This window comes from Chiloscyllium plagiosum, chromosome 17, assembly GCF_004010195.1.
Source record: "Chiloscyllium plagiosum isolate BGI_BamShark_2017 chromosome 17, ASM401019v2, whole genome shotgun sequence".
NCBI lineage: Eukaryota > Metazoa > Chordata > Chondrichthyes > Orectolobiformes > Hemiscylliidae > Chiloscyllium > Chiloscyllium plagiosum.
Window position 1 is genome coordinate 53,706,553 of NC_057726.1, and position 13,642 is coordinate 53,720,194.

Genomic DNA, 13,642 nt, shown 5'->3' on the forward strand with positions numbered 1-13,642 from the left:
ATACCAATGTTCAATCAATATTGATTCACACAATGGCAGCAGGGCATGATATATTGCTGCAGTACAAATGTCATGAAACAATGCAATACAAGTACAGTATTGTCTTTGCAAAGGTGAAGGAAACTTCCACAAAATTACCTTCACTGGTAATATACGCATTAGGATTCCTACAGTTCCACACGTGATAAGGTTGTCTTTTTAGGTGACCTTACAAATAAGTTCTGAGCCATTTGTTCACTCTAGAGGTTTGAAGCTGAAATTGCCTGTGTATTGTGCTGTGTATCATGCAATACCATGAACAAACTCAAGGCCAACACTTCTGGTGCTGTAAAGTTCCTAGCCTACTTCCAAATTACTCTAAGTAAGGTGTCCAAAAATGTGAGCAATGGGTTACTGTAATTGTTTTGTGTTTCTACTATGCAATAGCAACACAATTGGTCTTTGCCACCAGCATGATATTGCTGCCAAGCCAAAAGGTGTTCTACCTATCACACAAATGAGAAATATGATAATGAATTTCACTGCCAGTGTAATGCTAGGTATATAGGTTATATGTCCCCAAGACTGAGACATTTTTCCCATTTAAAAAAAGTATGACACAAAATTTGGTGAAGGGACAAGTAATACTGAGGAAGTGGGGTGGCTGCAGAAGGACTTGGACAGGCAAGGAGAGTGGACAAAAGAGTGCAGATGGAATGCAGTGTGGGGAAAGTGTGAAGTTTTGCATTTGGTAGCAAGAAAAACTATTTTACATGGGGAAAATCTTCAGAAATCTGAAGCACAAATGGACATGGGAGTCCTAGTTCAGGATTGTCTTAGATTTGGGCCCCCGAATCTAAGAATGTATTTGCTGACCTTGGAGGGAGTTCAGAGGAAGCTTATAAGATTGATCCTGGGAATGAAGGGCTTGTCATATGAAGAATGATTGAGGACTCTGGGTCTGTACATGATAGAGTTTAGAAGGCTGAGGGGGGTCTCACTGAAACTTGCAAAATAGTGAAAGGCCTGAATAGGGTGGATGTACGATCCTTTAGAACTAAGATGAGGAAGAATTTCTTCAGCCAGAGAGGGTGAATTTGTGGAACTCATTGCCACAGAAGGCTGTGGATGCTAAGTCATTGTGTACCTTTAAGACAGTGATAGGTTCTTGATTAGCAACGGTGTTATAGGAGAAGGCAGGAGGATAAATTTGAGAAACATCCATGATTGAACAATGGAAAATACTTGCTGGGCTGAATGATCTAATTCTGCTGCAATATCTGATGGTTTTATAGTTTATAGACCACTTCAAACAGCATTTGCATTTGGCTGTTTGCAATATAGGTATACTGACTGTACCCACACAGCAAACTTGCAAACCTCTGTGTCCAATAGCAGGTGTGATTCCACAATTAGACATTTGCTACATTATCCTGAGTGGTGAATTATGTTGTCAACCAGTTTAGGATTGTCAGTCAGGCTTGCAGTTTAGCTTACTTGCATGTACTAGAAGCTATATACACTAATAAAATGTCCCTGTTCTCTACACTATCCTGCATTGTGACTGATTAAATGCAATAGAATAGGTGACAGCCATTCACTTGTTCATTTTTCCGCGCAATGCTTGACTAATCAGGGTCTTGTTTTAACTGTTTATTTTAAATTTAAATAAAGCCTTACAGCTTCAGTCATCATTAGTTAATCACATGGCAATGTCTCTACTAATCTATTTCTACTTGCCAACCAATCAGCACTCTCATTTTGTTCAGATTATATGTAGCTTTCCCTTTATTGTTTATTGTGAATTATCCTGATGAATTCATGATGAAAAGCAGCAAGAATATCTACTTTTTCAACAATACCCAAGTTCTGTAGTTCTAAACAACCATGTGCTACATATACTGGTTCTGTTTTATTTATTCTACAGGTTACATTCTCAAAAGAATTTTTGAATTTGTCAAACATGATATTCCTTTCATAAGATCATGTTGACTTTGATTATACGATGTAGGTGAAATCTCTTCTTAGTCATGTTGATTCTATCTTCTCACAAAGCGTCCTCTTTAAATGTTTTAAATCTACTTGAAGAAAAAGATTAAACTTAAGTTCAATGTCTAATCCAAAGGACAATACCTCAAAGTGATATTGTATTTCGTACCCCGGTGTTGTTCTGCATTATGTGATCAAACCCTGGAATGAAACTTGAACCTAAAGTGAGCGTGCTGCCAGGGTGATGTGTATTCAGTTAAATAAGCTGCTAATACCCCATTAGGACATGAGAAGAATTTTGATTTTCCCAAAAATATTCCTGAACAATCTCACACTGGTATCTGTTTTGCATGACCTTTTCCCCACCCATTCTTGCAATTCTGAAACTTGGAAGTAACATGATGGTGTGCTCACGACTGATAATTTTGAAATGTGAGCATCATCTGAACAACATAGCTGAATTGGAATATCATTGTGAGTCGAAGAATTAATATACATTAATACTAAGATGTAACCGATTCCCCCTCTCTTCCCCCCCCCCCTCCCTCCCCCCCATATTCATTTTTGGAATATTATGTACAGTGTTGGTCTCCATATTTCAAAAAGTATACAGAGGCAATGGAGAAGGTGTAGATTTACAAGGTTTATAATGAAATTAGAGGTTATACCTGCTAGCAAGGACTGAACAACTGAATATTCTCTTAAAAACAGTGTGATCTTTAGAGGTCTTTAAAAATTCTGAAGGTGTTTGACAGGATGGCAGTAGAGAAAATGTTTCTGCATATGGGGAATGAACAAGGATTATAACACCAAAAAAGGAAGTCCTATGAAAATTAATCACTTGTACATCCAATCGGGAATTCAGGATAAACTATTTAATCCAACTAATGGTTATAATGTCGTATTTTATAATGCATAAAAAAGTTGAAGGGCTTAGATAGACACAGTTAAGGAGGATGGTGAGTAAATCGATGAGGAGAACAGGAATAGAACCTAATAGGATTAAGTCAAATATGGCAGGAAGAAGATTATGTAAATATAAAATTATGAAAAATCAATTAGGTCAAATGGGCTGTTTGTATGCTCTACATACAATTCAATGCAACTAACCTTCTCATTACTGACAGGAGAAAATCAAAACGTAGTTTTATAAAACTGAGAATTCTCTTAATTTTAAAAATCAAAAATGAAATAAAAATGATAATTGTAGTTCTTCACTAAAGTTCCATTTGGAAGACTCCAAGAGAATGGAAAATACTTGTATTCAAAAGACTCGATCTTGGAGATGGCAGGCCTGAAAGTGGTAAATTAATTTAATTATGTGGAATGGTGGAGGGGCAGAACCCTCCCGAATTCTTGACCTTAACCTTGGCCTAATTAATTTATGGGCAGGAAGGCCCAAGCTTGACAACCCTTCCAATTGTGGCCATCATGTGATCATTTAATGGGCTCATTCATCTTGTCAGTTAGGCACCGCTGGGCAGGACATGATAGAGTCATAGAACATAGAAGAATACAGCGCAGTACAGGCCCTTCGGCCCTCGATGTTGCGCCGATCCAAGCCCACCTAACCTACACTAGCCCACTATCCTCCATATGCCTATCCAATGCCCGCTTAAATGCCCATAATGAGGGAGAGTCCACCACTGCTACTGGCAGGTCATTCCATGAACTCACGACTCGCTGAGTAAAGAACCTACCCCTAACATCTGTCCTATACCTACCCCCCCTTAATTTAAAGCTATGCCCCCCTCGTAATAGCTGACTCCATACGTGGAAAAAGATTCTCACTGTCGAACCTATCTAAACCCCTAATCATCTTGTACACCTCTATCAAGTCACCCCTAAACCTTCTTTTCTCCAATGAAAACAACCCCAAGTGCCTCAGCCTTTCCTCATACAATCTTCCTACCATACCAGGCAACATCCCGGTAAACCTCCTCTGCACCCGTTCCAGTGCCTCCACATCCTTCCTATAAGTGCCTCCATATCCTTCATTGGGGGAGTGGGAGGTGAGTTGAAGTGTTCGGCCATGGAGCAGTGGGGATGGTCGGTGTTAACTTTTCTGCCTAATTTAAAACGAGCAACACAGAAATATTTAGCTGTAATCTGTAAATATTCGAATGGCCAAGTTCTATTTAAAGTAATAATTAACTACTTTATTTCTTAAAGTGTAACAGAGAATAATTAACTCACAACTATGAAAAAATACTTACTTTAACCCATCTTTTACCTTCCCTTCTATGAAATCAGTTACCAAAAACTCCCAATTAAGATTTCCTAAACCACATTTCTTATCACTCAACCAGGCAGCTTTCAATTGATCTATTTGGATCTTCCTGTGACTTCTTATCTTCCTCATAGGAATTTCTGCATCAGAAATTACAGATTTATAAAGTAGTTTTAAGAGAGCTATTTTTCAGGCAGACTGGTGGCATGGCAGTTCTCCTCCCAAATATTAAATTTTCCCAGTTTTATACCCCAGAGCATCAGATTGTGTCATTGACTTTTAAGATTGTCAATATAATCAATTCAAAACTGGACTGGAGTTTCATATTTTTCGAAATATAATTTAAACTGATTGGCCGAATTCAAATTTGTTTTTGTCTCCAGGCAACGAGCTAATCGAGTTGTTTTACCAAATATTACATTCTTACTTTATTGAGAACATTTGGTGCTGCATCTGATAGTTCTGCTGCGTTTAACCCTCTTAAAGTACACCCAACCCTTCATAACAGTTGGTGTTGGCGTTTCAGAGATGTTCCGAATGTGGAGGAGACTACATCAGGTGTAACATTGGTGGAAGTACAGGTAAATTTCTGTCATATGTCGAAGTATCATTTGAGGCCTTGGACGGAGGTGAGGGGAGAGGTGCGGGTGCAAGTTTTGCACTAAACATCTCTGGGACACCTGAACTTAAAAACCCTACCGCCACGTGCATAAACATCTCAACAAGTGCATGCAGGTCCTGGGTCTCCTTCATCGCAAACCTTCCAATCCAACACCTGGAGGAAGAATGCCTTATTTTCCTGCATTTTTTGATCTTTTAAATTGGATCAAATTTGGAGTTGATCATTTCATATTTGTGATGATGCACTCACTGTGGGGATATCCAATCCCAGAGTAAAATCGAAAAAGGGAGTTATGGCTGCAGCAGGGATTTGGCTGTGCATGAGAAGTTAAAGTCCCCCATAACAACCACCCTATTACTTTCACTCTTCTCTTGAATCATCCTCGCAATCCTTTCTTCTACGTTTCTAGGACTATTATGAGGCCTGTAAAAAACTCCTAACAGGGTGAGCTCACCTTTCCTATTCCTCACCTCAGCCCAAACTACCTCAGATGGCGAGTCTTCATCCATCGTCCTTTCCACAGCTGTAATACTATCTTTGACAAGCAATGCCACACCTCCCCCTAAGTCAGGAGAGTCAGTTCAATGTGGGGATGGGGATGAAAGTGGCAGAGGTGGGGTCCTATGAACTGCAGTAATTTGTGCAAGACAGAGAGACTTGATCTATACCAGTGTTTGCTTCTCAAACCCAACCCCCTGTCCTCATTCCTAAACCTCTTTTCCTCTGAACACCAATCCTAGGAACTTTTCCCAAACCAATATGTATGTTTCTCATTATCCATGGAGTCTGGGGGCAGTGATGTCCTGACAACAGCCACAACCTCCAAATGCGGCTGCTCAATTTTGAAGCTGCCAACTGCCGCTTGATAGTTCCCAGATTACCATAACATTCAGTAGTATTTCTTACCCGGGCCATGGTTTGCCATTGTACACATTGTCCCATTGGGAAAATCCCAGCCTAAGCTGTGTCCACTTTGACTAATTGCTTATTTGAGATTTTTATTTATTCAGGCAACTTTTTTCATAATAGTGTTTATTCATAATAGTTGAAAATATAAAGCCAGTTTTTAAGAGATATGAAAAGTGCTGCAATTTCTACCATGTTAGAACCTTGGATTCCAATGAAACATCCCCTTTTTCACTTTGCTTCATATTTAGTAAATTTAAGATTTAAAAGCAAAATTCCAGAAATACATGGTGACAATTACAAACATGTTGATCTCCTCTTTACCATGTTGAATAAAATTACTTTTAATGATCAGTCTTCACTTCTAATTAGACTTTAAATTAGTGTAGCAATTAGCTTTATAAACCAATCAATTTCATGTGTTGATGGCCAGGTTTTCATTTAGCCATTCAATCTGGTTAGAATAATCTTGAAATATTGTAAGACGTAAGCAAATCAATAGGTAACCATATTCAGCACACAAGGAGGCCAACACTGGTCCTTAGCTTTTGTAACTCCATAACATATCTCTGTGGCCCATTTAACTATTATGCACTCAAGAAAGCTTTTGAAAATTTAAATTTGTAAATATTTTGCAATGTGGTACAAGTATCAACAGGAAATACATTTTATTTCAAGAGAATTAAGATAATGTTTTACTTTGTTTTAGGATTACCTGACAAAGCTCCATTAGGACTAATTGACACACCATTATTGGATACTGAAGAAGAGGTGCACTGGTATTTTCTTCCTTTAGACCTAGTGAAGAAATACCCTAATTTAATCAATGATGATAATCTACTGTGGCTCTGTGAGGGAGTTGTCCTCATAGAAATTGGATGGAGTAATTTCCGATATATAGGTAGATTAATTGTCACCTGTGATATACTAATATTGCATTGTACATACGCAATTTGTAAATACCTCCCTTATTTCTGTTACTGAAATTCTTCGTGTTAAGAGATCTGTACCTAATGTGTGGGAAAAATCTACATATTGTTTTTGGAGCATATTAATTTGTCATGATCTGTACTTATTTGTTCATAATCCAGTTAGTTGTGCTCATTTTTGATTATTGATAGCTCTCAATGTTTATATTTAAACTTCTTTACATTTGATGTAAAAAATTAACTTTGTCTTTCCTCATTAGTCAGAGCTATATATTTCAGGATCATCCTCATTAGTCTTCTCCAACACTTTAATATTTAAAAATTAACACTGAAGCTATAGTATAATTTGAACAATTATCTGAAATCTTAACTTCAGTTTACAATGAGCTGCCTTCAAGATGCATTTCAAGAGTTCAGTGTCTTGGCTGCATCAATTAACTTCTTTGCATAACTACTGAATGATTTTACCCAAATCATTTTACTTTTCCACTTAGAGTCATAGAGATGTACAGCATGGAAACAGACCCTTCGGTCCAACCCATCCATGCCGACCGGCTATCCCAACCCAATCTAGTCCCACCTGCCAGCACCCGGTCCATAAGCCTCCAAACCCTTCCTATTCATATACCCCTCCAAATGCCTCTTAAATGTTGCAATTGTACCAGCCTCCTCCACATCCTCTGGCAGCTCATTCCATACACGTACCACCCTCTGCGTGAAAAAATTGCCCCTTAGGTCTCTTTTATATCTTTCCCCTCTCACCCTAAACCTATGCCTTCTAGTTCTGGGCTCCCCGACTCCAGAGAAAAGACTTTGTCTATTTATCCTATCCATGCCCCTCATAGTTTTGTAAACCTCTATAAGGGCTTGTATGGATAAACAATTTAAAACACAACCCCATGATTGTGCTTTTTGAAGTTTTGGGGGTGATCTCCTTATAAAGAGATCTAGTTAATGATCCATTCATAAGGGATTAAATTTTGCCTAATTTGATAAATCTGTTCAATTTACAGCTAACTAGATAGTCCCTAGTATCAGATTCTCACGAACAGTACTAAAACACTTGGATAAACAACAGTCTACGTACTATGAATCCCAGTACTCTCCCACTCTACCACTAGCCTAAATCCCACTACTCTAAAACCTTACGGGTATAAAAATGTTATGGAACTCGATAAGAAGAAAAGAGAATAACCTGACCATTACTCACCAATCAGGAGCTCTTTTGTTCAAAATGGCACTTTTGATGTCATGAAATCAGTTCCCACAATATTCCCCGTGTAATAGATCTAGAGAAGGCTGCCACTCAAAACTGCCCGAAATGCTCTATCCTTAGTTTTTAACCTGCTCTGTTCACTGTCTCCTCCCTCCAGCCTCTCTGGTTCCAGTTCCTGGCTGCTACTTGAAACTAGCAATCCTGGTGATTGCACCTAATCCTCTTCAGTCAATTCTCGTTATCACCCTCTGTTTGACCCTTGACCTTTGTTTGGATTAGACAGCCGCATTGTAACTGTGACTGGTGCATTGGGCATTACTTTAATAATGCAGAACCGAAAGAGATGCCACATTAAACCAAAAAAAGTCCCTGCCTAGTTTCTCCTATGACCTGTCCCATAGTCATCAGTTTTGACATGTTACCATGACATCACTGGCTTCTAGCACTCAACATTCTGCTCTGAAATTCCATATGTGTGGAGAGTCAGAAAATTATATAAATAATTTTACCTAATGGTATCTTGCAAAGTCAGTTTGTTTGTGCATGACTATTACTTGAATATTATTTGTGGTACTTTAAATTGATAAAGTAAAGTTGTTTAGTAGCAGTGATAAAGTAGCGTGAAGCTGTATACAATTATTTGAGCAAAATAAATTTTCTTCCTTGAAGCCTAATGTTACATTTTATTTTTCTTTAACCTATCTGTCAATTTACAGCTCATTGCTTACTTGGTTAGCATAGCCAATTAGTTCTGATGTATCGGGTATTGTGTCGATGGGAGCAAGTAGCTTATTGAAGACGTTACTGTGCATAACATTCATTTGAATTAAACTTTGTGCAGCTGAGTACAAAATGGAGATTGCAAAAACAGGCCTATGTGCTTTGTAAACCATAATGGCACAGGACCTGCTGATAATCTGTTCCTGTTTAGCTGTTTCATTCAGTCATAGCTTGTCCTGTCATTTATTTCAATTGTAACTTGCTTAGTTGCAGAAATTGCTATATGGTACACATTGTGGAAAAAGGTTGAAACTTACATTGGAGGTGATGCAAAACATACTTTAGTTATCTAAATTTTATAAGTTCAAAATGTAGTAAGGCATTTAAAAGGAACTTATGAAAAAGCTTATTGTCCATGTTTTAAAAAAAATAATTTGTGGAACATGGGCATCACTGGCTGGCCAGCATTTATTGCCCATTCCTAGTTGCCCTTGAGAAGGTGGCAGGGAGCTGCTTTCTTGAACTGCAGCAGTCCACATACTCCAGATGGACCCATATGCCCTCAGGGAGATATTCCAGGATTTTGATTTTAAATATTTCGAAGTCAGGGTGGTGAGTGGCTTGGAGGGGAACTTGCAGGTGGTGGAGTTTCCAGGTGTCAACTACCCTTGTTCTTCTAGATGGAACTGGTTGGGAATTTGGAAGGTGCTGTCTAAGAATCTTTGAACTTCTGCAGTGCATCTTGCAGATATTGCACATTATCACTGCTGAGCATCAGTGGTGGAGAGTGTGGATGTTCTGCCAATCAAGTGGACTGCTTTGTCCTGGATAGTGTCAAGCTTCTTGAGTATTGTTGGAACTGCATCCATCCTGGAAAGTGTTAGACTATTAAGAATTTAACCACCAAAGTGGTGGCCCAAGAAGTAAAATATTTTGATAGTGTTCATCCGATCCTTTGAAGATGAGAAAGTCTAAGTTGCATGCTCACACAAAGAAGAGGAAATCCAACTCTCAAGACCAGGAATAGAAAGAAACAGTTAAATTAAACCATCATATGGCAGAGGCATTCTCTCTGGTGATTGAGTACAATAAAAGGTTGCTGCTGGGATAAATCGAATTGTATTTTACTGCATGTTTGAAAATCTTTAAAATTGCCTGGTACGTGAGTAGCTTGGTTTATTATATTTCCATTTAGTTTGTATCATAACTTCTGTTGTATTGTTAAAACTAATGTGTTCTTGTGTTCCAGTTAAAGACCATGTTGTTAGACATTTTCTTTGTTATTAAATGAGCTAGATTTCATTCTGGGAACTGATTTGGTCATTAATGACATTAACTGAGATCATCATAATTGGATCATTTGGGATTTTAATTGATTGGATTTAGGAGGGATTTGTGACCTTTTTAAAGTAATGCACATAAGATAGTTCTGATCATAAAACAGCTGTGTTGTGGTGAAGTTTATTGCATGGAATTTGAATATAGCTTTGAATGTTGTGAAGGTTATTGGAAGTAAAAGCTGTAACAGTGGATTGTTTGAAATCTTTGACTGATGCCAAATTCTGAGTTAGAAGACAAATTGAAATTGGACATAAAAGGAGGATATTGAAAGGATGAATTCTTCAGAAGATTATCCAAAATTGAAAGGAAACTGAAATTGGGATGTCACAGCTAGAACTAACTAAGATACAATCAGAAATCAAAAGACTGGAATTAAGGGGGAAAAAACCGGATAATGGAAAATGAGATCTACTACTTCTCCGTCCAGCATAAACTCTGTACCTAGCTATCCCAGTAGTATGGTGGTATGTCTGTAAAAGCTTTAAAAAATCTTGCCATTCACAACTTTCTTTAAAAAATAATTGCTGTCACTATAAACCCAGAAAGTGTTGATCAATTGGACCTTCAATGTATCAATAGCAGAAAACATAAGCACATCTAAGTCAATGTTGAGGGCTCTCAGGGATCTCCTCCCATTGTATACCACTGTACTACCTCCTCTGCTGGATCTTACACTCGTGGAACAGATCATACCCAGGGTTGGTGATGGTGATGAAAGGGACATGGTTTGGAAAGTCTGATTTTGTGAGTATGACTTTGTTAGACTGTTGTTGATTAGTTTGTTTGACAGCTCCCTCAATTATGGCAAAAGCTCCTAGATGTAAGGACTTTGCAGGGTTGATGACATTTGGTATGCTGTTGTTATTTCTGGTGCATAGGCTGATGCTGATTAATCAATACAATTTCTTTTTTTTTGACTTTGTTACAGTTCAATACAATTGAGCAGCTTGTTTGGCTATTTTAGAGCATTTAAGGAGTCAACCATGTTGCTGTGGAATCTCATATGGGCCAAAACAGTTATGTAGAGAGCACTTCCTTTCCTAAGAAACATGGGAAATCTACAAACCAATTCACCTGAATCTTATGTTGCCAATGCCATAATATGGGATGGTGTGGATAGGAGTGGAAAGGCTGTTCTTTTTACCAAATCTGGTTAAAATGCAGGAAGAAAGAGGGGAACATTCTTTTAGGGGGTGCCATGTACACAACAGGGTCATTCCCCTGCCTCCCAAGATGCTACCTCTGTCTGCTTTATCACTTCCTGCTTGGCAAATAAAACCACTGCTTAACATCCACCCACACAAGCTCCCTGATCCCTCCCCATTCATTACTCCAAACATAACTGTCAGGGATCTATGTCTTCATTCTGGGACCTTAATGTAGTCTCAGAAGCTCTTAGTATTGAGTTTGATTCTACTGCAATTAATTGGCTGGTGAGACTTTGGAGGGTGAGACTTCCACTGAGGGGCAGGAACCAGACTCTCAAATACTTAAGACCACCAGCAACGTGTTGTTGCTGTGGGGCAGCCTTATTTAATGTGACTGGAATCAAACACACTAAATTTCAGACCACAGTTTATTAGTCAGTGCTGATAATACCCAACTTAAATTCTCATACTTGCACAAACCTACTTTTGTATTGTCAAAATGTTCTCTTATTGAACATCATCTTTTGATCTCAATGATAAAATAAACCGGGCTGAAATAGTGCTGGTTAGAGGTTACTAGGTATGTGTACGAAGATTGCTTTTAATCTTATTCACCTCCAATATTGCTTTTTGGAATGTAGCAACATAATGTAGCTTTTTACCATGCTTTATCATGTTATTTTTATTTATTCTTCTCCTTGTAACACTTGATGTACCAATTTTTATGTAAAAGGCATTGTGTAAATATACATTATATAATAAAACTTACATCTAAGGTTATTAAGTTTGTTTCCACTGAATCGGAATGAATTATGAAAGTATTTAAAATTTAATGTTGCAGCAAATTTCCTTCAGACGGGAAAACTTCTTGTGCCTGACAAATTTTCAGAAATAGATGTTCTTGTGACTGAGATGGAGATGCTTCAAATTCCAGAGCTCATCAAAGCTGTGAAAACATATAGGTCAGATATAGGTAAGTCAACAATAGTCAATGGGTAAAATGGAACCAAAGGACATAAAATTATTAATAGTCAGGAAATAAGGACATATGAAAGAATAAGCAACAGCAATCCAGTATTGGCAATGCTGTGATGTTATAGTATTCCCTGTTACACTACTATTAAAGAACCATAACCACAGTGGCTGTAGTTCATATTGATTTTTCTGTGTTAACCCAAATAAGATTGTTCATTGTTGTAAAGATAGTAGATGAGGGGAGCCAAAATGATTATTTTTCAAATTCCTGCTTGGCATTTCAGTGGATAATGCTACTTTTGTAAATAATGTCCTGTATAGCATCAAACACTAGTGTTCATTGAAAAGATTTCCAATTATATTGTGCCTTTTGCAACCTCAGGACATTCCAAGGTACTTCACATGAAGTATTTAGAAGCATAGTTACTGTAATAATATAAGAAACATTGCAGTCTAATGGTTGCTGAGAATTTTGGAAATCAGGAAAGGCAAGATTGTATGTATATATTTTTTAAAATGCTGAAGTAGATTTTGAACTTGCTAAAAAGCATTTAAAAGTCAAAATATGGTAATAAACTTGTGTGTTGATCTACTATGGTATTTTATGCATGGGTGGAAAGTCAAAAATCTACCTAACATTTTGTATGGCCACTTGGAAGTCATTGGTTATGTGAATTAATTTTCACCTCTGTTTTGTTATAGGTGGTAGCTCCAAAGAAGTCTCTATCCCTGTCAGTTCTATACGTCATTCTGAAGGGGATTGTAACAATTTGTGTGAAATAACAGATAAGCCGTTATATGTCCTTGTCCTGGAATTGTTAGTGAAGTACCCAGATTCAGCACTAGGACAGCTTTCCATTGAGAGCAGCCTTGATGGGATGAAGCTATATATTTTTGGCAATGGAGTTCTTTTTAAACATGTCAGGTGCTTATATTAGGTTTATTGTTCATTACATTTCATTCTAATTCCTGGCAGAAGCAAAATGGATTTACTGTCTAAAATCACGTTTGCACAATATTGTCCCATGGAAAAGTTATTTTTATAAAATTATAAAACTAAGACCTTTTTCAATTAAAATTAATTTTGTGTGTGTACACGTGTGCGAGAGAGAGAGAGTTTGTGTATACACAGAGGGATTTTAGAATTGGGTTAAAATTTTAACTAGTGGAGTTATACATTAGCAGTTCATAATTGTTTACCTGGAGTTAGAATCCATTAAAATGTAATAAATAGTCATTCTTGTGAAGTGCAGAAAACAGTTCTGTACTTCTGTTAACCTTAGTCATTCAGACAGATAAATTGGGGATTTCGGCGCAGTTGGATAAGATTTTTAATTTCTATGATGACTCTGGGAATATTGGGCTTGACTTCCAACATGCTATCCCAGTCAGATATAGCATCTAAGGCTGAAAAAAATTGAGAGTTAAAGCCACTTTAAGCCATCTTGTTCTCAGTGCCATTTTACTGGAAGCAAGCTTATTTGGCAGGTGGAAAGAACCAATTCACTTAAAAACAAATTTTGTAATGCTTGGAAGCATATTTCAATTGCTTAGTGCTCAGACCTTTGGCCTAATGAATATTGTATG

The 13,642-nt window shown here is 37.6% G+C and overlaps 1 protein-coding gene across 1 annotated transcript in view; it reads left to right on the plus strand.

Moving 5' to 3' along the window:
- The window catches only part of LOC122558742 (BTB/POZ domain-containing protein KCTD19-like), a 121,283-nt gene that overhangs the window by 20,848 nt on the left and 86,793 nt on the right, over nucleotides 1-13,642 (plus strand). Inside the window, exons 4-6 of the mRNA XM_043707534.1 lie at nucleotides 6,436-6,627; nucleotides 11,922-12,053; nucleotides 12,758-12,980. Coding sequence (XP_043563469.1) covers nucleotides 6,436-6,627; nucleotides 11,922-12,053; nucleotides 12,758-12,980 — 547 coding nt within the window. The remainder of the gene's footprint in view (nucleotides 1-6,435; nucleotides 6,628-11,921; nucleotides 12,054-12,757; nucleotides 12,981-13,642) is intronic.